The sequence below is a fragment of the Salvia hispanica genome, chromosome 6, assembly GCF_029641045.1.
Source record: "Salvia hispanica isolate PSC_SH4W2 chromosome 6, Shi_PSC_v1, whole genome shotgun sequence".
Lineage (NCBI taxonomy): Eukaryota > Viridiplantae > Streptophyta > Magnoliopsida > Lamiales > Lamiaceae > Salvia > Salvia hispanica.
In genome coordinates, this window is record NC_142697.1 from 15,397,792 (window position 1) to 15,419,402 (window position 21,611).

General features: G+C 37.8%; 2 protein-coding genes across 4 annotated transcripts; one reads left to right on the forward strand and one right to left on the reverse strand.

The window, feature by feature from the left end:
* The first annotated feature begins 4,955 nt into the window (after nt 1-4,955).
* On the forward strand, nt 4,956-16,572 carry CCT (RNA polymerase II transcription mediator). 3 transcript variants are annotated; one of them, XM_089061145.1, is made up of 14 exons: nt 4,963-5,097; nt 5,254-5,315; nt 6,067-6,320; nt 7,356-7,415; nt 7,665-7,770; nt 7,871-7,939; nt 8,059-8,112; nt 8,284-8,391; nt 9,020-9,169; nt 9,273-9,620; nt 9,742-12,002; nt 12,289-14,892; nt 15,238-15,562; nt 15,692-16,572. In XM_089061145.1, exons 3-14 carry the CDS (start codon nt 6,193-6,195, stop codon nt 16,124-16,126), a joined length of 6,648 nt encoding a protein of 2,215 aa, XP_088917271.1. In that variant the 5' UTR covers nt 4,963-5,097; nt 5,254-5,315; nt 6,067-6,192; the 3' UTR covers nt 16,127-16,572. The 3 variants fall into 3 exon arrangements, with proteins under 3 accessions (XP_047963681.1, XP_088917271.1, XP_088917272.1); XM_089061146.1 differs by having other exon boundaries at nt 6,125-6,320; XM_048107724.2 differs by having other exon boundaries at nt 4,956-5,315.
* Nucleotides 16,573-16,766: 194 nt separating this feature from the next.
* LOC125207730 (zinc finger CCCH domain-containing protein 12-like) lies at nt 16,767-18,868 on the reverse strand. Its single transcript, XM_048107196.2, has 2 exons — nt 17,589-18,868; nt 16,767-17,271 (listed from the first exon to the last, which is right to left on the reverse strand). The coding sequence occupies exons 1-2, from the start codon at nt 18,370-18,372 to the stop codon at nt 17,018-17,020; spliced, it is 1,038 nt and encodes a 345-aa protein (XP_047963153.1). The 5' UTR covers nt 18,373-18,868; the 3' UTR covers nt 16,767-17,017.
* Nucleotides 18,869-21,611: the final 2,743 nt, after the last annotated feature.

The following is a 21,611-nucleotide window of genomic DNA, read 5'->3' on the forward strand; positions in this document are numbered from 1 at the left end:
TAAAACAATCTGTTGTAAGGTGAAATGCTCAGTCAAAATGCATGATCACATCTGGACTTTTATCATACACCTTGCAGTCGATTTGGAAAATCGAACTCCAAAAATAAGTCTGGTTTGCACATTTCTGGTATACAATAAAAAAAGTGTATATCACCGGATATATATGGACAAACACTTAATTATAATTTAGGTACTTATGCACTATTTTCAGACTTTTTTGCTATTTTTTTTTTACTTTTTAGTTATAAGGGATATTTTAGTCCTCGTGTTTAATATTTCTCTCTTATCATTTCTCTCGCTTTTCCTATTTTCTTCTCTTACTTATATTTTTTATTTAATTTATTATTCATCTCTCCCATTTTCTATATATTCTTAATTTAATTTAGTTTAACAATAAATAATCAATACACGTCAACTTAAATATATTTTTAATTTGATATGCATTACTTTAAAAATATTATAATTAAAGATAATTATCAACATTTTCTAATTTTTTTTATTGAAATATGTTTTTGCACAAAATTGAAGCCAGTGAGCTTAAATAAATATTACTCTTATACAAGAAGGAAATTTATTTATGATACATTCTAAGAATATTGTGCGTATTTAATCACTATTAAAATAACGAAAATTATACACATTTATGTGCATAATAATATTAGTGTTTGATAGGGACGTGATCATATGATAACCCATATTTATGGTGATAACCTACTAACCTAACATTCTATGAACGAAATATATCATTTTATAGAATAAAATATCATTTTATGGATTAAAAGTATCATTTTATGCATGCTGAAAAAATATCATTTTTAGTAAAAATGATATTTTTGAACCATAAAATAATAGGTTATTAGGTTATCACCATAAATATCGTTATCATTCTAACGCACCCCGTGTTTGATATATGTATTGAATGTTTAATGTGAATCTTAATAAATTGAGAATCTATACAATATATAAAAGGGGAGTTTTGGAAAAAATTACAAGATTGCAATTTAATTTAAAAAATTATATTAAATTAAAAATATATAATCAAAGGCTTTAAAAGTGTGATTAAGTGGAGTGAGTGGGAGATTATCTAGATATTTAGTTTAATACTCCCACTCCCACAACCTTTCTTCTCCCATAGAAATATAACGGTAAGTGAGTCTTTGAAATCAGATAGCTAAAAAAACTTCAATCGACTTCATGGCTTTTCACTCTGTGCATTCAATTGAGAAATTTATGATTATAATACTATTATACTAATGCTACTGAATTATTAAACTTTGATAGTAATTTTTTTTGCCAGTTTTATTGAGAAAATTGAATTCCCATAGCCCTTTCTTATTCCACACATTCATGCCATTCGAGGGCGACCACCTTCGTACTTGCCTGGTGAGAGGCCGGTTTGGTGAGTGTGCTACTGTGAGTTTCTTGTGCAGAATAATGCGTTATATGCCTTCTAAATTTGAGGCTAATGTTTTGAATGCTGGACAAACTTAGGTGACTGTTTTGGTAATTTGGTTTTATTTGTTAAGTTGTGCTTTTTTTGGTGTATTGAAAATGTAAATGTCTGCTGGTCATAAATATTGTATAATAACTGGTGTTTTTGTTTAGTGCATGCATGATGCATCTTCAGCCTCAACAATTCGTGACATCAAGCCAAAATGAACAAAACCAAATTAATAATGAAATTAATTAAGTATTGCCATTTTTTTTATTCTTTTTATTATAAATAGAGGTTACAAACACATATTCATACATATTTGTTTCGCTACTTGATGGTCTTTTGTTATTCATGATTTACTTTGTATTTGTAATGTTATTTTTATGGTGGTCAGTTTCATTTTTTTTGGGGTTTGAATGTAGTCAATTTATTTAACATATTTTCTCATCATGTATAAATAAAATAAATGACCAAGCGCAATGGCAAAATTCTAGAAAGAGACGTCACAGGGAAGAAGACGGTGTGATATGAAGGCACGATTTTATACATTAGGTTTAATTTGTTAGGGCTTCATTTAGTTATATAGGAGTATTTCAATACATGACATCAACCGATTAATATTTAAGTTGTTAATGGAATATATTATACTTTATTAATTAGTTACGTATTATGGGATTTCTAAATTTTTTAATATTTAAGTTATATTATGTGTTTTTCGAAAATTTATGAATTTAAATAAATAAATTTTGATGTATAATAGTATAAACAAATAAAATGAGAAATAAAAAAGAAAAAAATTTGATATTCTTTTAATTAAAATAATAATTAAAGTAATAGAAACACTCATGTTGATTAGAAGATTGCATAATACAAAGTATAAGTTGTCCGGTTGATATATAGCAATTTATATAAAATATATATTTGAAACTGAAAAAGTAAAGAAAGTAGGTGAATATGCATTTTGGTTTGAAGATTTGGTGTAAATCATTCATACAAAATTATCAGTTCATAAATTTCTTCACCAATAATTCATTGTATTATACACATTGATTATTTACAATTTTTATATAATGATATGATTCCTAATTTTGTTTAATTGATTCGATTAAAAATATTTTAATTTGTGCATCGCACAGGTGTAATACTAGTAAATGTAGAATGTAGAATGAGAGAGATTAATAAGAAATTAAATACTAATAAGAACGAGAAGGAAATAGAAAAAAAAAAGAGAATAGATGAGAGAGAAATTATTAAACATACAGACAAAGACTAAATAATCCCTTAATATTAAAAGTAAAAAAGTGGCAAAGAGTTCGAAAATAGTGCAAACTATCTTAAATGTAATAAAATCTTTGTTCGGAGTTTCTCTTTCTTTTTGCCATTTTTGGGATAGGTGTCCACAAAAAATAGTCTCATTTCTAAAAAGGAAAATTATCTTATTCATACGGTTATTCATTTTTTCTCATCTCATTCATCTCATAATTTATCTATTTTTTCTTTCTATCTCTTTTATTTTATCCATTTTTTCTCCTTCTATCTTACTTTACCTATTTCTCATTAAAATATATGTTTTACACAAATGAGACTACTTTTTTTAACTGAGGAAATATTAATTTTATAATAAATTATTAGTAGAATGACATTAGTGGAATGAGAAACCTATAACTATCATTTATGAATGTATTCTAATTGAGACTTTTTAATGTGTGATAGACTAAAATGGAAAACTGGACTCCTAAAATGGGATAAAGGGGTAATAATTACCTTATTTTTGTCGTTTATTCATTTCTTAAAAATTGGTAGTACATGAAGATAAAAGATACACAAAGATGCATGAACTTGCATGGAAAGAAGGAGCAATGAACAAGGCCGAGCAAAGTGACATAACTAACTACAATTCCCCTTCAAATTTTCATTGCAATATCACAATTGAGTTCAAGATTTGAATGAATAAACTCTTTCTCTTTTGCTTCTTCTCTATTATAATCAGTCGTCGTCGGCATCACGTGCCTCCATTATACTACCGGATTTGAATGAATCCAAAAAAATTTAGTAATTACTAATTAAATAAAAAATTACATCATAAAATTTTAAAATTCATATAACTCCTTTAGCGTTGTTCTAGATCGTTATATTGAATTGAAGATAATAAAGGAAAACTACAACACAATTATAATCATTGTTACAATTATGAGTGTAAAAATAAATTAAATAATTTTATACATTAGTTAATGTGAATTATCAATGTTTATCACACGTTTATTAACAATGTTTGCATTTTAATTACTATAATTACCACGTGTTAGTGGAGCACTTGCAAGTTAATAGGAGTACTCTTTTGAAATGAGTTTATAATCTATCAACTGAATTGTCAAAGTCCCAGTTTGAGCAAAAATATAACCAACTAATTTCTTATGTCAGCACCCAAAAATAACAAGTCAACCCCACACCCATTGTACACACGATATTTGCACTTCGTACCCCCATAAAAACGAATATATTTGTTTGAGACACCCCATGAAACTTAGTACTATTATCTTGCAACTTTGATCACATTTTAAAACACATTTTAAATAATTTTAACATTAAAACCGATTCACATTTTAGTTTTATTAATACGGAAAATAAAATTTTGTAATTTAAAACATAGTTCACTATCGAAACTTAATGTCTGAATATTGTAAGTAAAATATTTACTTAATACTACTTGCTACCAGTGATAATGGTAGATAATTGTATATAATGTATTCACCACATCATAATAACTATTTGCTTCAAATCGCAAATTCTTTTACTATAAAACAGTGATTTACTATTATATTATTTCACAAATACGTAAGATTACATATATCATATTCAAATATTTTACATCCTAATACAAAATATATAGTACTAATCCATTACTCGATTAATAGACTAAAGACCATCACTATTGTAATATCATATCGTAAATTAAATTTACAGGTAAATCGAGTGCAGTATGCTTGTAAAAATTGTTTTTCATTGGTTACTTTAAGTTTTAGATTCAACTATCAAACTACTTTATACAGTGGCAGATCCAGGATTCATAAATGGAAGGGGCGAAATATATATTAGTAGCTTGATTTAGGGCGAAAATGACAATTTTTTCAATTTTCGGAGCGACGTCGATGCAAATGGAAGAGGCGGACATGGTAATTTCACGTCCAAATAAGATGAAATTAGTCGCACGGAGGGGGCGACCGCCCCCTCCTCCCCCCTAGATCCGCCAGTGACTCTATACCCGTAGGATCAACAAAACAAAGCCAAATGATTAAAAAGTTCAAATCACTAAATGCCAATATCATCACCCTAAACCCTAATTGAGGAGATGAAAATAAATCATAGTTCCCGACTCTTTGGAGAAATTTTCCTAATTTAAATACATTTGCAAATAATTAATTCATTTGGGTCGTATAGTTTTAGAGAGAAATGGATATTGATGTTTGCTGTGGTTGAAAAGGTGACTGCTTATTTACTTCCGTTTTCTTGTCTAAAAGAGTACCCCAAGTGCAAATTTAGCACTAAACTTTCTGTTTCTGTAACCTATAGATACATCAATACGTACACATAAATAAAACAACACGTAATCTAGAATTCCCCTGATTTTGATTCCTCCAATACGATTTCAAATCCCTAATCTGGTAGTAAACCGATACTCCAAATCTCTCATCTTCCCCTCCATTTCCGCAATTTCTCTCTCTACTCTTCGTGATTTAAGTTATATGTGAAAAACCCTACCTTTTGCTATTTGCTCCTTTGAACCCTAGTTTAACTCCTCAACTCCCAATTCTTGGCAGACGATACTCGCGGGATTTGGGGATTCGATTAGTGTTAGGATTTCTTACTTTGTTTTTATCAGGTATGCTTTGATCCTGATCTCGTTCAGTTTTGGGAACGTCATATAAATGTTCTTTTGTAACTATGTGCTTCTTGGTTCGTTGCATCATTGGCTATTGGGCAGCTCATTTCGAGTTATTTGCTAGTTTAGATGAGTGTTGATTCAGTATAAATATCTGGTGTATGAGTTGCTTGGGCGATTGAGTTTGATATGTTGAAGCTGCTGACGCCAACTTCTTCAATTGTTGGAATTGCAGTGATTATTAAGGTTTGAGTGATTAAGCAAGGGATTGATTAATTATTGGCATTTTGTTTTGGGAGGGATGGGATCATGGAGGTTAAATCAAGATTGAAGAATGAGGGATGTAATGCGTAAAGTTGGGTTAATGTGTATAAGAGCAATTGTTTTAATTCATCCTTGTATCATTATTCACGAGTTGGAAAATATGATTTATTTCTTTTATTACACAAGCAAAACTCCACATGTTTGATGTTATCAATCTTTGTGCTGCTTTATGTTATCCTACAATCGATCTTAATGTTACTACTCTTATGTCAAAATTAGTGGCGAAACGAGCCATATTCATTGCATTGCTATACTTTTTGATGGTCTAGGATCTGTCTCACTCTTTTGGGTACAATGTTCATGTTTTGTCACACTACGTACTAAACTGGTTTTCTACACACAAATGTGTTTTTAATAAATAATTTACAGTTTAGTTGTCATGTCAGATAGAACTTTTCTTATTTCCTTGATCTATTATGTCTTGTAGAATTAAAGTGGCTATTTTACATGGATTATGGCAATCCCTGAATAAATTGCTCCGGTAGATTGGCAAGCATACATTTCCTTTTGCTGCTCAATGCTGGTGGCAGCATGCAGATGATTGTTGGAAGAGATGCAAAGGTATCATGCTGGCAGCTGCACTAGTGCGCTAAATAACAATGCAATTTCCGGGATACAATCGAGGGATGCATCCCGTGCTGATCCATCAACTTTGCCTTCTAACTTCTCACTAAATTCAAGGTAGTTATCCACTTGCATGTAGCATGTTAAAAATTCTATCGTAATAATACTGGGCTAAAGCAGGTCAATTTTCTGTCACTAAAAAGAATTCTGATGCTCTCATGGATAATCTTTTCCCCTTAAGAAGTAGGTTTCTTTTGTGATCTATTAACATTATTCTTGTTTTTCACATCAGATTTAGTAAGTTTTGTTTTTCTTCAAATGGTTCTTATAATGCAGGAGTTTACTCCATGCTCATGAATTGTGAAAGATAAATCCTTGATCTGATTTAACATTATTCTAGATCAAATATTCCGATGAAACTGTATCTGACATGGAGAACTGGATTTAAATGAAAACTTTCCAAATTAAAACACAATGGTATAGATTGTTTTACTTGATATGTAAGAACTAAGAAGTAAGAACAGTTATGGTTTATTGGAAATGAATTAATGCTAGGGTACTGCATTGATGAAATATTAGTAGTTAAAACATCCGATTTCATAAGGTTTTCGTTCTTGCACAATAACATCAGTAAATATGGAAGGGTTTTATGTTGGCATTTTTCTCAGTTTGGGACTTTGGGTGCTATACTACTGATTTTATATGGTCAATTTTGCATATTAACATCAGTTCATATGGAAGGGTTTAAGTTGCCATTTTTCTCAGTTTGGCACTTTTTGGGTGCAATACTACTGATTTGAGATGGGCTTTATGGTATCTTACATGTACTATGCAATGCTGCCCCCTTTCCTGATGTAGCATTTATTTTCTGAATTCTGATTGGAAATGGTATTCTGGTTCTTGGATGATTTTGTTTCTCTTCTCACCCTTTAGATATTGTTTCTTTTAATTGATATGTCGAGGCTGCTAGCTATTTCACCCTTTAGCATACTGTTTATATTGGTCTTTTTAGTTATTGTACATAAGCTATGCAATTAAATCTAACTTGAGAGTCCAATCACTTCCACCAAAATGCAGTATGTGCATCTCTTTTATCAAACCATTGAAGCATTTAATTCCTAACTGGTCTATTTACCTTGTTCTCTCTCCCAGACGTTCTGCTCAACCAAATCAATACAAATTGAGGTGTGATAAGGAATCACTAAACTCCAGGTAATTTCAGTATCTCCTCTTTATTTTTTAATATTTGGCGGACTACATTCTTCATTTGGTGGTCCTTAAAGGTCCTCAGGACAAGAGGTTATTGTTATTTTCCTCTATCCTCCATTCCTTACAGACTATAGTGTCAGAAACTTAGAGCCATCTAAATAATATCTTGATATCCCAGATTGGTCCTGAATTCCATTTTACAAATTATTATAACCCTTTCCTCAACCCAGCTGTACTTTATTATGGTTACAGAGTTGGGCCACCTGATTTTCACCCACAGACTCCTAATTGCCCTGAAGAGACACTTACAAGGGAGTATGTGCAATCTGGTTACAGAGAGACTGTTGAAGGACTTGAGGTAGTCTTTACATATCTTTCTGTATGTACCTGGCATATGACTCTTATCAAACCTCTTCTGCATTTGTTACTTATACATTATATCACCAAATTGAACTCAGGAATCCAGAGAGATCCTCTTGTCTCAGGTTCAGTTTTTCAACAATCCAACTATTGCCAAGTGCAAAGAGGTGTGCAGTAAAATTTGACCATGAACCTTCTCCTCGTTTTCCTAAGAAAATAGAGAATTTCTCATGCTTGCCTTTTGGTATGAATGAAGCTTATAAGTTAAATCGAAATTCACTTGCAGGCAATCCGAAAATGCCATAGAGCAATTAATGAGTCTCGTGCCCAAAAGCGAAAGGTGCTGTGTTCTTCTTTGCTCATCTTAGATAGTGAAAAAATAACACTATCTGTTTACTTGTAAATAGATCAATTTCTCCGTCTTCTGTTACTGCAGACAAGAATTAGTCATGGTTATGTGTTTGGATACCGATGACAAGCTTTGAAAATAACAAATACCCTCTATTTACAGGCAGGTCAAGTTTATGGAGTGCCACTTTCTAGTACTCTACTGACAAAGCCTGGTATATTCCCTGAGCAAAGACCATGTGGAGAAGACTTCAGGAGGAAGTGGATTGAGGCATGTCTTTTTAGTTTCATACAAATTTCATGAAGTTGATATTTGACTTCTAAAGCTCATCCGTGATATAATGAATTGCCTTCAAGAGCTAGGTCGTCCATATTTTCATAAAAGATGCACCTTATTTGGTTTGTGAATTGTGTCAGGATTGATTTCTGAACTAGGTTGTTATATGCACTTCCCCCCTATCTTCATTTATATAACTTTCTTTCAGTTGTTGAATTGGACTACAAAATGCATTACCATAGGTTGGATCATTGCTGCACAACCATAATCACAAATTATGCTAAATGTCCCCGAATTTCCATTTCGGGCTTGCCTTTTCATTGTATTCAACTAGGCAATCCATGTTTTATGATGAATAATCCTAAAAGTGAGCGCCAAGATGTTCAACATTATAAGTTTGACAAGTGAAGACTTTGTTTATGTTTGATTCCTTAAGCTTCTAAAGTTGTTCATGCAGTTGTATTAGTGTAACTATTATGATGCAATATGAGGGAAATGTCGCAACTCACAATGAACCTGGAAAATTTTCTTGATGGCATTTGATGTTCATTAGTGTAATGATATTCTTGTGATAGTGGTAAAAGCAACCAGGATACTGATTTGTTTTTGAGCTTCTCTCCAGGGTTTATCACAACCACATAAAAGATTGCGGTCATTGGCTGACCATGTTCCTCCTGGCTATCGGAGGAAGTCTCCATTTGAAGTTCTTATTAGAAATAATGTTCCATTGTTGAGAGCAACATGGTTTGTCAAAGTAACTTATCTTAATCAGGTATGGATATCCAGCTAAGAGAAGAAGTGGATTTATCCTTTTTAAAGAAAAACTGATTTTCTGTCCTCAGGTTTGGGATTAGTGATCTTATTTTTTCTGTCAGGTTCGTACGGCCTCTTCTAATACATCATCTGGGTATCATGAAAAAACTCAAATTTCACGTTCGGAACAATGGACGAAAGATATTATAGAGTACTTGCAGTGTCTATTGGATGAATTTCTTACAAGGAACAATACTCATTCAGCATTGTATGCGCGGGATCGGTCTTCACAAATGATCTTCGCTGGTTCAGTGCAACAAAAGGGTGATTCATATTCATCTGTTGTAGATGGTGAGGAACCTTCCCTGTATAATAAGTGGTGGTATGTGGTGAGAATTATTCATTGGCACCATGCTGAAGGATTAGTCATTCCTTCTCTCATTATTGATTGGGTTCTTAATCAGCTCCAGGTACTGATCTTCTTTCATCTACCTCTTTATTTTCTGGATGCAATAGATTAGCTATCTACAATTTGTTCTGATAATTGTGTTATCCTTTAATGTTCCAACCCATGAAATCATGGCACCACAGGAAAAAGAATTGCTCAGTGTTACCCAGTTGCTATTGCCCATTATATATGGTGTCATAGAAACAGTTGTTTCATCTCAGACTTATGTGCGTACACTAGTGAGGATTGCTGTTCGGTTCATACAAGAGCCTTCTCCTGGTGGTTCTGATCTTGTTGATAATTCTCGACGTGCATATACTACTGCTGCTGTTGTTGAGATGCTTCGGTATTTGGTACTAGCTGTGCCTGATACTTTTGTGGCTTTGGACTGTTTTCCCTTGCCAGCGTGTGTAACAAGTCATGTAGTAAATGATGGAAGTTTCTTATCTAAAATGGCTGAGGATGCTAAGAAAGTGAAGGGTGGTCAAATTGAAGTATCCGGTGTACTTAGGGATAAAAACCATGATGTTCAAGCTGACTCCTTTTCATTTCAAAGTGTTGTTTCATCGATTAAAAAATGTTCAGATACTCTTTCAAGAGCAGCCAAACCCAATCATCCTGGTCACAATGTAGCAAAAGCCTTGCAGGTGTTGGACCAAGCTCTCATGCATGGGGATGTAGGAGTTTCTTGCAACTTGCTCTTAGAAAATACATGGGATGAAATTTATACTGGGCATTGGAGTGCTGAAGTGTGTCCCTGTTTACTTACATCACTTAAGCATATTGGTAAGGTGACACCATCATTACTTTGCTCCATTTTCCTAATTTGTGAATGGGCTACTTGTGAATTTAGGGATTTTCGTGCTGCACCTCCCCAAGGTCTTAAGTTTACTGGTAGAAGAGATTTCTCTCATATATTTATAGCAATACGACTTCTAAAACTGAAGATGGAAACCTTGTACAGTTCAAAGCCGAGAAACAAAGATATTTTAGATATTTTTGAGAGTCCAAGCCTTTTGCATGATGTTATTGTATGTTGGATCGATCAACATGAGGTGCATAACAGGGAAGGTTTTACAAGAGTGCAACTTCTAGTAAGAGAGTTGATGCGATCTGGCATTTTTAATCCTTTGGCATATGGCAGACAGCTGATTGTAAGTGGAATCATGGATGGCATTGGACCTATGGTTAGCCTGGAAAAGCGTAAGAGACATTACAAACTCTTGAAGCAATTGCCTGCTCCCTACATTCGTGATGCTCTGGAGGAAGCCCAGCTTGTTGAACCACCAATTCTTTTGGAAGCAATGAATGTTTACTCTAATGAACGCCGTTTGCTACTTGATGGGTTGCTAGGAGCCAGTAAATTTACTCCTGGTGCAAGAAATGCGACAAAGAAAAAGTATTTCCACATGTCTGAAAATGGAAATGGCTCCCCATCTTCTGTTGATCAGTGGTATTTTCAGGCAACTTCCAAATCATCAACAGATGCCGACTTGGATTTCAAGCTTGAGGAGTTAAAAGCTTCAATTTCGTCACTGTTGCAATTTCCCAATCCTTCTTCATCTGCTGATACTGGAGTTGATGAATCTCAAGTGAGCACCAAGAGACCTGGTGGGGTCTATAATAGAACTGATGGCACTGAAGAAACATCTGGGTGCGAAGAATGCAGAAGAACGAAGAGACAAAAATTAAGTGAAGAAATGAGCTCAATCCTGCAGTCAAATCCAGCTGATGATGAAGAAATATGGTGGATAAAAAAGGGGGTCCAATATATGGAATCATATAAAGCAGAACCACCTCCTAAGCCTACCAAGCAGACCTCGAGGAGCAGGCAGAAATCTGTCCGGAAAACTCAAAGTCTTGCTCAATTAGATGCTGCTCGAATTGAAGGTAGCCAGGGAGCATCTACGAGCCATGTATGTGAAAGTAAGATTGGGTGCCCACACCACAGAAGTGTTTCTGATGACATCGTAAAATCAGTATATGTGGCCAGAAAACTGTCCTCTGGAGATATTGTTTCAATTGGAAAGCTTCTGAAGCAGATGCGGTTTGTAGAGAAGAGGAAGTTGATTGTATGGATGATAGCTGCGGTTAAGCACCTAATTGAAGAGGCTGAAAGGACTGTGCCTAAGATTGGTCAATATGGTAGGACACTTCCTGCTAATGATGGTCGAAGCTCCACATGCTGGAGGCTTGGTGAAGATGAACTGTCAGCAATTATATATTTAATGGATGTTTGTCATGAATACACCTCCGCAACGAGGTTTCTTCTTTGGTTGTTGCCAAAAATTCCTAATAATCCTGGTACTGCGATCCCCAGTAGGAGTATCATGATGCTTCCTAGAAGTGCAGATAACGATGTCTATAACATTGGGGAAGCATTTCTTCTGTCATTCATTCGTAGGTATGCTCTTCAATTCAATCTTCAGTGTTTTGTCATATCATTTGTGGATATTGTTTGGGGGTTCCCTTGTCCCTCACTAGAATTTCATCGATTATTCTTGCAATGGTTGCACTTAACCATGGTGTATATTAAAAATTAATATGCTTGCTTCTGAAAAGCATATTTTTGTATTCCCCTGATGAAGGCACTGCATATATATAATTATACACTCCATATTTCTCTCATAAAATTACTGCATTCTGTTGATCCTTAATATTTTCACTCATCTTATTTTTTTCGGTTTCAGTTATGAACACGTAATTGTTGCAGCTGACCTTATTCCTGAGACTCTGTCTGCCACAATGCATCGTGCTGCCACATTTTTGGCATCTAAAGGTAGGGTGGTTTCGGCGTCACCTGCCTTAGTTTATGCCCGCCAAATTCTGAAGAAGTACAGCAATGTAACCAGTGTCATTGAATGGGAAAAGAACTTCAAATCCACATGTGATAAGCGACAGAGTTCTGAAATAGACTCGGCAAAGTCCTCAGAAGGGGACTTTGGCTTTACCCTTGGTGTTCCAAATGGAGTGGAAGATCTTGATGATTATTTCCGTCAAAAGATAACAGGTGCAGCACGGGTTTCTAGAGTGGGTTTGAGCATGAAAGAAATAGTTAACAAGCATGTGGATGAATCTTTTCAGTACTTCTACAACAAAGATAGAAAGCCTTATGGTGCTGGAACAAATAAAATCCCAAGTTTGGAGAGGTGGGAAGATGGCTATCCTTTAGCTCAAAAAATTGTGCAGGGATTGATTGACTGCATGAGGCAAACTGGTGGGGCTGCACAGGAAGGAGATCCTTCACTGGTTTCTTCTGCAATTGCTGCTATTGTTAATAATGTTGGACAAGTAATTGGCAGAATTCCTGATTTATCTGCCAGCAGTAATAACTCAAGTGTCCCTTCCTCTTCTGGATCCCTAAATTTTGCAAGGTGCATTTTACGGGTTCACATCACCTGTCTATGTATATTAAAGGAAGCACTTGGAGAACGTCAGAGCCGAGTCTTTGAGGTCGCTCTTGCAACAGAAGCTTCTTCCGCACTCATGCAAACTTATGCACCTGGAAAGGCACCTCGCAGCCAGTTTCAAATGTCTCCTGAATCCCTCGACTTCAATGCAAATTTACCTATTGAACACTCGAGTAAAGCAGCTCTTGGGAGAGCAGCTAGAACAACAGCTGTTTCTGCACTAGTTGTTGGGGCAATTCTTCAGGGAGTTGCTAGCCTGGATAGAATGGTTACCCTATTTAGGATTAAAGAGGGCCTGGATCTAATGCAGTTTGCAAGGAGTCTGAAAACTAGCATGAACGGAAATGCACGATCCGTGGGAGTTTCGAAGATTGACAGCATGATTGAAGTTTCAGTGATCTGGTTCAGGGTTCTTGTAGGGAACTGCAGAACAGTATGTGATGGACTTCTTGTGGAACTCTTGGGTGAAGCTTCAGTTGTAACTCTCTCGAGAATGCAGCGAATGCTGTCTCTGGACTTGGTTTTTCCACCCGCCTATTCTATATTTGCCTTTGTGATATGGAAGCCTATGCTTGATGCTAGTGTTGGAGCACGAGAAGATTCACATCAGTTGTCTCAATCACTGACTGCAGCTATAGGTGATGCCATAAAGCACTTTCCCTTCCGTGAGATATGTTTCCGCAAAGCTCATGGTTTATATGATCTCATAGCCGCAGATACTCTTGATTCAGAATTTGTATCAATGCTGCAATCTATTGGTACAGAAAGCAAATTAAAAGCTGCTACTTTGGCCCCTCTTCGTTCTAGGCTTTTTCTAGATGCACTCATAGACTGCAAAATGCCAGAACCTGTAACGAGATTGGATGTGGGAAATTGGATCTCTGGTCAAGGTGAAATAAAAAAACAATGTGCAGAAAATGTGAAAAAGCTTATGTGTAGGCTTGTAAATGTTTTGGATACCCTGCAACCTGCCAAGTTTCATTGGCAGTGGATTGAGCTTAGGCTCCTCCTAAATGAACAGGCTGTTAACGAAAAGATTATGGAAAACGAGATCTCCTTGACTGATGCAATACGATCTCTCTCACCCCATTCTGATAAAAATACTGCTTCGGAGAATGAGAGTATCTTTGTCCAAATTATCCTAACCAGATTACTTGTCAGGCCTGATGCTGCTCCCTTATTCTCTGAAGCTGTTCATTTATTGGGGAAGTCGCTCGAGGATTCAATGCTGTCGCAAGCAAAATGGTTGCTCAGAGGTGCAGAAGTCCTGTATGGCAAGAAAACAATTTGGCAGAAAGTTATGAATATTGCTGCCGACATCAAAGAATTGTCTGTTAAGCCTCAATACTGGAAGCCATGGGGATGGTTGCATGCTGATACCAAATCAGTGAGTAGTAAAGGTGAGAGATTGAAATCCGAAGTTGGTGCCCTTGAGGAAGGCGAAGTTATTGATGAAGGGGCTGATGCTAACCATTCTGCAATAGGGCATGGCCTCTCGGTCGTTGAAGGGGTGGTTGTGAATCAGCAGCATCTGACAGAGAGAGCTCTGATTGAATTGATCCTTCCTTGTGTGGATCAAGGCTCTGATGACTTGCGTAATAGTTTTGCAAGTGAAATGATCAAGCAGATGAGCAACATTGAACAACAAATAAATACAGTTACTCGTGGAGGTGGCAAGTCTGCAGCAACCCCATCCCCTGCTATTGGAAGTCCTGCCAATAAAAGTGGCAGCCGCAAGAGTGCAAAAAGCGGCAGTCCTGGGATACCAAGACAATCTACTGTATCTGCTGACACTGTTCCACCTTCTCCTGCAGCACTGCGAGCCTCCATGACTTTGCGTTTGCAGTTCCTGCTGAGATTACTCCCTATTATTTGCGGAGATAGGTAATTTTACTTTTCTGATTGCATCATGTTCTTTTCTGGTTTAACCTCAAACTGTCAATATCAAATGTCATGAATGTGTGGTTTACCTTAAAAGTCGTTGACTTATAGTGTTTGTTTCAACATCTATGTCATGAATGAACTTTTCATTCATTCCACTTTCTCTGTATTACTGTTTGACACGAACAACCATTTCTGTTTGGTTTGTGTATTTGTATGCTGGCTTTCATTCTAACATGATAGTTATTAGTAGTACTCCATGTCCATGTGGATATTTGAATATCCTATTCTTATGAATAATAAGGCACATTGTACTTATTAATATGTACTAACATGTCACTTTTGCAGGGAGCCTTCAAGCCGTAATATGAGATACATTCTTGCTTCAGTGATTTTACGCCTTCTCGGAAGCAGGGTCGTGCACGAAGATAACTCCCTCTATGTAAATACTGCACCGACTTCTTCCAATAGGGATGCAGGATCTCTTATGGAGAAATATACATCTACGACATTTCTGTGTGGTGAAAGCCTTTTTGATTGTTTGTTGCTCGTGCTGCATGTGCTGCTGAGCAGTTACCAGCCAAGCTGGTTGAAACTGAAATCCGAATCCAAGCTAACTGAGTCCAGCAAGGACTATGCTGCTTTTGATCGGGAAGTTGCAGAAAGCCTGCAGGTTTGTTTGACATTTGCAAACTCCATATTTCTTTCGAAATCCATATTATCATCGTTTGGAGGGGGGAAATGTGTATAGCAGTTCAATTTCTCTTCTTCCTCATGTCAAGATCTTGCCGTTAATATGCAGAATGACTTGGATCGCATGGAACTACCCAAGACAATCCGGTGGCGTATTCAAAGTGCGTTGCCGTTTCTAACACCACCTGCTCGATCTTCACTCTTGTGCCAGCCTCCGTCTGTACCACATACTGCCCTTGCCTGTCTCCAACCGAGCAACCTGGTGACAGTGTTAAACCCCTGCAACTCAAACCTACCTCAGAGGAATACGGGGCGCACCAACATGAAATCAAAGTCACAGACGTCGCAAGCGGACCTTGACACGGAGATCGACCCGTGGACCCTTCTGGAGGATGGCGCCGGGGCGGGGCAGCCCTCGCCAAGCTCTGCAGGCATCAGCAACAGCGAGCATGCTAATTTCAAGGCTTCCTTCTTGCTAAAGGGAGCCGTTAGGGTTAGGCGGACGGATCTCACGTACATTGGTGCAGTAGATGAGGACAGCTGATGCGAAGCACGGCCTAGACTTGGTTGTTTTGAATTTTTTTCATGTAGGTTGTGTCCCGGATGGTCTACTCTCGCGTATCTCCAGTTGTTAATACCTCAGAGGAGACGGGAGGGGGGCGAGGAGACTGCTCCGGAGACTCATTCTTTACAGGTGCCTTGGCGGCCGGGTCGGTTCAAAGACGAAAGTTTCTACCCGGCTTCCTCTGGTACGCACGGGCGATCTGGGACCCTGCTCACCACTAACACCTTTTGATTGTTCCAATGTTCTGGATGGTGCATTTCCATAGTTGTATATATAGATACAATATATTTTTCCCTTTTTTCTTTTGTCGTCTGGAGCTGAGTTGAATGTAAGAGAAATGAGGGTTGTAGCTTCTTTGATGCTCAGCGATATTTTGTTACAAATATTATGGTCTTCGATTATCATTATGTAGCGATTTTTGTCCACCATGTAATCCCCCTACGCTTGCGCCTCTGCTTGTTTTTCCCTTTAATAATTTATACCATCATACTTCTAAACCTTTCGTAATTTATCAAATATCAATTTATGAAATATTTTGACATTATTGAAAAGAAAATGCTCAAATTTCTAACAAAGTCAACACCACCATTTTATCTACGATAACTAGAATCAAAATCTATTTCCAGGCAAGCATATGGAAAATTTCCAACAAATTAACATGTTCAGAAACACAATTTTGTTACAGTATGAAAGGCAAAAATGTTACAACATACAAAAACCGGCAAAGACATTCAGTCAGCGACGACGAACACCCCACACATGCTCTTCTTATTCTACAGAGTAACATCCGATACAACAACAAAGACGCGACAAAGCCGCTCGTTTCTTCTTATAACACCTTTATTAAGTGAAGAAACCACCATCTGTCCACTAGAGGTCATCGATCCAGTCACCATATATCTTGCTAATCTTATCTGGGCCTTTCCATTTCTGATTAGGTCTCTGTCCACTTCTCTGTATCGTGTTGGACAGTCTCTGGGGCCGGATTCCCAAATGATAGCCTTCGGCATGAGGAAGAGCTGCAACGAAACTATCAGCCGGTGTTCTCACCGGTTGTTTGGCATCGGGAGTTGACAGATTTTTAGCTTCCAAGTCAGTTGGCCCGCCACTGTAGTTGTGTAGTTCTGTTTTTTGCAAGAATTTGGAGCTTATCAGAGAAAAAACATTGTGGAGCAAGAAATAAAAGTAAACAGCACAAGCACAAAACCATTAATCACAGCGTTATCAAGAGTTTTGTCAAACGAACACATAAGCATTCATAATCGAGATTTTTATTCGGGATGGTACAGAAAACTGTAACGGTCTTTTATATGGTTAAAACAGCAAGCTCGACTAAACAAAGGAACGTGTAATCATATCCTTTTCCTTTTTGACGCTATAGCTTCTAAATGCAACAGAGATAAAATGCATTAAAAAATTGCAACATAACGAAGCGCTATACCTGCAGCACCATGAGCAAAGTGGCATTTGCTTCCAAAAGGGCAGTATCCAGTAAGCTCCCATTTGTTACAAATCCTCGTTTTCCAATTCGATGGCTTCAAGGTTGGTCCACTCGCACTGCCACCACCATTGCCATTGGTGTTGCAGTTTCCATTGCCACTGCCCGGGCCCAAGCTTATAGCCACACTTTCTCGGGCCTTGGACTGCTCATCATGAAGGAAAGTGCAGTTCTCCCCATAAGGGCATCCTTCCTCAGTGTAGAACTTCTTGCAGTGCCTTCCTTTATAAGACCTCTGCGTCTCATCACTGACCCCAACAATAGGGATCTGAAACTCCTCCCTCGGCTCAGATGATGATGCTCGTTCCTCCTCATGTGCGGCCACAATTTCTTGCCAATTATCAGGTGGTTTCCTGAGCTCCTCAACACTGTGCGCGAAATTACAATTGGTGACATACGGACAAGTCCCTGCCCGGAATTTGCAACACAGTTTAGTTTTGTAAAACATCTTTCCAATGGCCTTCGAGCGGTTAGAAGCTGCCCCGTCTCCTGTATTGGAACCCCTTGATCTCTTACTCGGTGGCTCACTTCCTGCACAAGCCCCATCGTAGCTCGAGTTTGAATTGGTGTCAAAAGAGGCTTCTCCATTCCACATCCCATATTCATCCTCCGTGGCCCAAACTGCTTGATCGGATTCCCAACTCTCATTGACAGGATTCCGAGAGCTCCCAGATAGAACATCAACCACATCGCCACTAGATACTCGATTCTCACGACGATAAGCCATTTCCAAGAAGATCGACCAAACAAATATATCCCCAAATGAATGAATTAACTTACATCAGCAAATGCTATATCTAAACCCTAACCTTTCTTGGAACCAAACAACAGAATTATAGCTAATCAAAGTGAAAAACACTCAAGAAACCCTAGTCTTGCATTCCTTCACACAAAATTAGATAAAAAATACAAACTTTAGCTAGAAATTGCAGGAAATCTGTTAAACTACTCTACTTTGATAAAAGTGTAAATATGGAGATTTCTCACCAAAATTGAAAGTGGTGTCGAGATCTTGGATGCGGAAGGCTGAAGCTACTAATTTGAAGATAGAATGTAGATAGTAGATCGTGAGTTTTTTCAGGCAAGTTTATTAAGTGACTGAAGCTAAAGATTTGATCAGACAGTTGGACGAACTAACTGGGGAACTAATCAGGCAAGTTTGATGAAACTGCACGTAAATCGTGATACGAAATATAGAAATGATTTATCTAGCCTTATTATTTGTCTGCATTTATAGTGCAACAATTCGCCTAAAATTACGATTTATTCCGCCTTTCTCTTATCTGGACTTGGAGATAGAAATCATTTATCTAAACTTATAAAATTTACGATATATTATGCCGCTCTTTTATCTGTGGACTTGGAGATAGAAATGATTTACCTAAATTTATCTAGTAGGATAATCCGCGTAAACTTTATGATTTATATCGTTTCTTTGTTATCTTGAATTGTTTGACTACTTGTATAGTAGTCAATCTATGTAAAATTTACGATTCATTCCTTTTATATCTCTCTTATCTAGACTTATTTGGTCACAAGTACATTGTGATAGTATACTCCCTTCGTGCCAAGATAAGTGAGTCATATTCTTTTTTCGGATATTCCACTATAAGTAAATCAATTTTCTTTTTAGCAAAAAATTCTCCTCTCTTACTTTATTCTCACGTACTATATTCTCTGTTTACTTCTTCTATGTTCTTTCTCTACTTTAACTATTTAAATATAAATTTTTTATATCCCGTACCTAAGAAGTGTTTCGCTTATCTTGGAACGGAACGAGTATAAAGTTTAAAATCTATTTCCTCTTTCTATCTCTTAATTGGACTTGATTGACTACAAGTATGGTGTAACAATCCATACAATTTACAACCCATCCCCCTCCCTCTCCCAACACATTGCATCAAACAAAAGTACAAAACAGTAGTATTATTGTATCACAAGGGCATAATTACAAACTACACTCTTCTAATGCCTAAAGTCGATAAAAAATGACGAAAATAGTCATGCTTCTTGGTTAACAGCCACAATTCAATAGCATGATCTTCGTACATGGAGTATCAGAGCATCCGCAACGCTGCCTCGTTGCGGACTCGGTCTCGTCTCGACGAGACGAGACGGCATCGAGACAGCGTTGCGGCTCCCGTCTCGTCTCGACGAGACGAGATGTCTTGACGCCCGACGCGTCCCGGCGAGGCAAGCCTCGAGCTCGCGAGACACGCGCCCAGCGCCATGTGGCGCGCGCGGGCTGCTGGCGTGACGCCCACTCGCCGACCCGCGAGTGGGCGTCGGATTTATGACGTCATAATTCAATTTTTTTTAAAAAAATCAGATTTTTCAAAAAAATAAATAAATAAAAATTTAAAATAAAAAATGGTAATATGACCGTTGAACGGTCATATTTTTAATTTTTTTTTTTTTTTATATTCTATATATACTCTTCTCCATTCTCCATTTTACACACAAACACACATCTATTCTCTCATCTCTCTTTTTTATATTCTATATATACTCTTCTCCATTCTCCATTTTACACACAAACACACATCTATTCTCCCATCTCTCTTTCTTTCCTCTCCAACCACTTCTATAAAATCATTCCTTTATTTTTTTCTTCTCCCAAATTTAATCAATTATGGATCCATTTGAGCAAATGCGTCGAATAATGGAAGAATCGCTAGAAGAAGATCGACGTAGGGAGGAGGAAGCCGCCGCGCCTCCTAGGCGACGCCGAACATACATCCACCGTAACCGGGAGGAAGCCGCCCCAAGGTTGGAACGTGATTACTTCAGTCCGAACCCGGTGTGGGGAGATATCTACTTCCGTCGCCGTTTCCGTATGTCACGCCCGCTATTTTTGCATATCGTGAATCCATTGGCGGCACGGGAAGAGTTCTTTAGAGAAGGGTTCGACGCTGTTGGCCGTCCTAGCCACACGACGCTCCAGAAATGTACTGCGGCGATCCGTCAGCTTGCTACTGGACAAACGGCGGATGCGTTCGACGAATACCTGCACGTCGGAGAATCCACTGGGCGACTTTGTTTGTTGAACTTCTGCAAAGGCGTCCGGGCAGCCTTCACCGCCGAATTTCTGAAGAAGCCAACCACCGCAGATTGTCAGTTTCTGCTCAGTCTTCACGAACAAGTGCACGGATTCCCCGGGATGCTCGAGAGTGTCGATTGCATGCATTGGCAATGGAAGAATTGCCCTGTGGCGTTGAAGAGGTCATACACGAGCGGCCACAAAGGCACCCACCCCACCGTTATACTCGAGGCCGTCGCCGACTACCGGCTATGGATTTGGCATGCGTATTTCGGGTTCCCCGGCTCGAACAACGACATCAACGTGCTCAACAACTCCGACCTCTTCGCTGAAGTTCTAAATGGTAAAGCGCCGGTCATCAACTTCGTCGCTAACAATCGCCAGTATAAAATGGGGTACTATCTTGCCGACGACATCTATCCGAAGTGGCCAACCTTCGTGAAGACGTTCAACAGGCCTACGGACGAAAAACAGTCTCTTTTTGCGCAGAAGCAAGAGTCTGCTCGCAAGGATGTGGAGAGAGCGTTCGGGGTTCTCCAAGCTCGATGGAACATTATCAAAGCCCCGGCTCGACAGTGGTTTATGGAGAATATGGTCGACATCATGTATACGTGCATAATCTTGCACAACATGATTGTCGCCGACGAAGGACCTGAGGCGGGAAATTGGTTCGACCCTGAAACCCCGGGAAGCTCAACCGCAAGTAGTCCGCCTCGAACGGGAGTGCATCCGTCTTTGCAATAGCGGTTGTCTATTCGGGCAAGGACACGTGATTCTACCGCCCACGCCCAACTCCAGGAGGATCTAATGGAGCACATTTGGGCAAAATTTGGCAACCATTAGATGATCGTCACTAGAGAACTCCTTCTTCTGCTTCTTTGCCTCCATTTTTTTTTATTTGAGTTTGAGTGTGCAATTTGTAATTT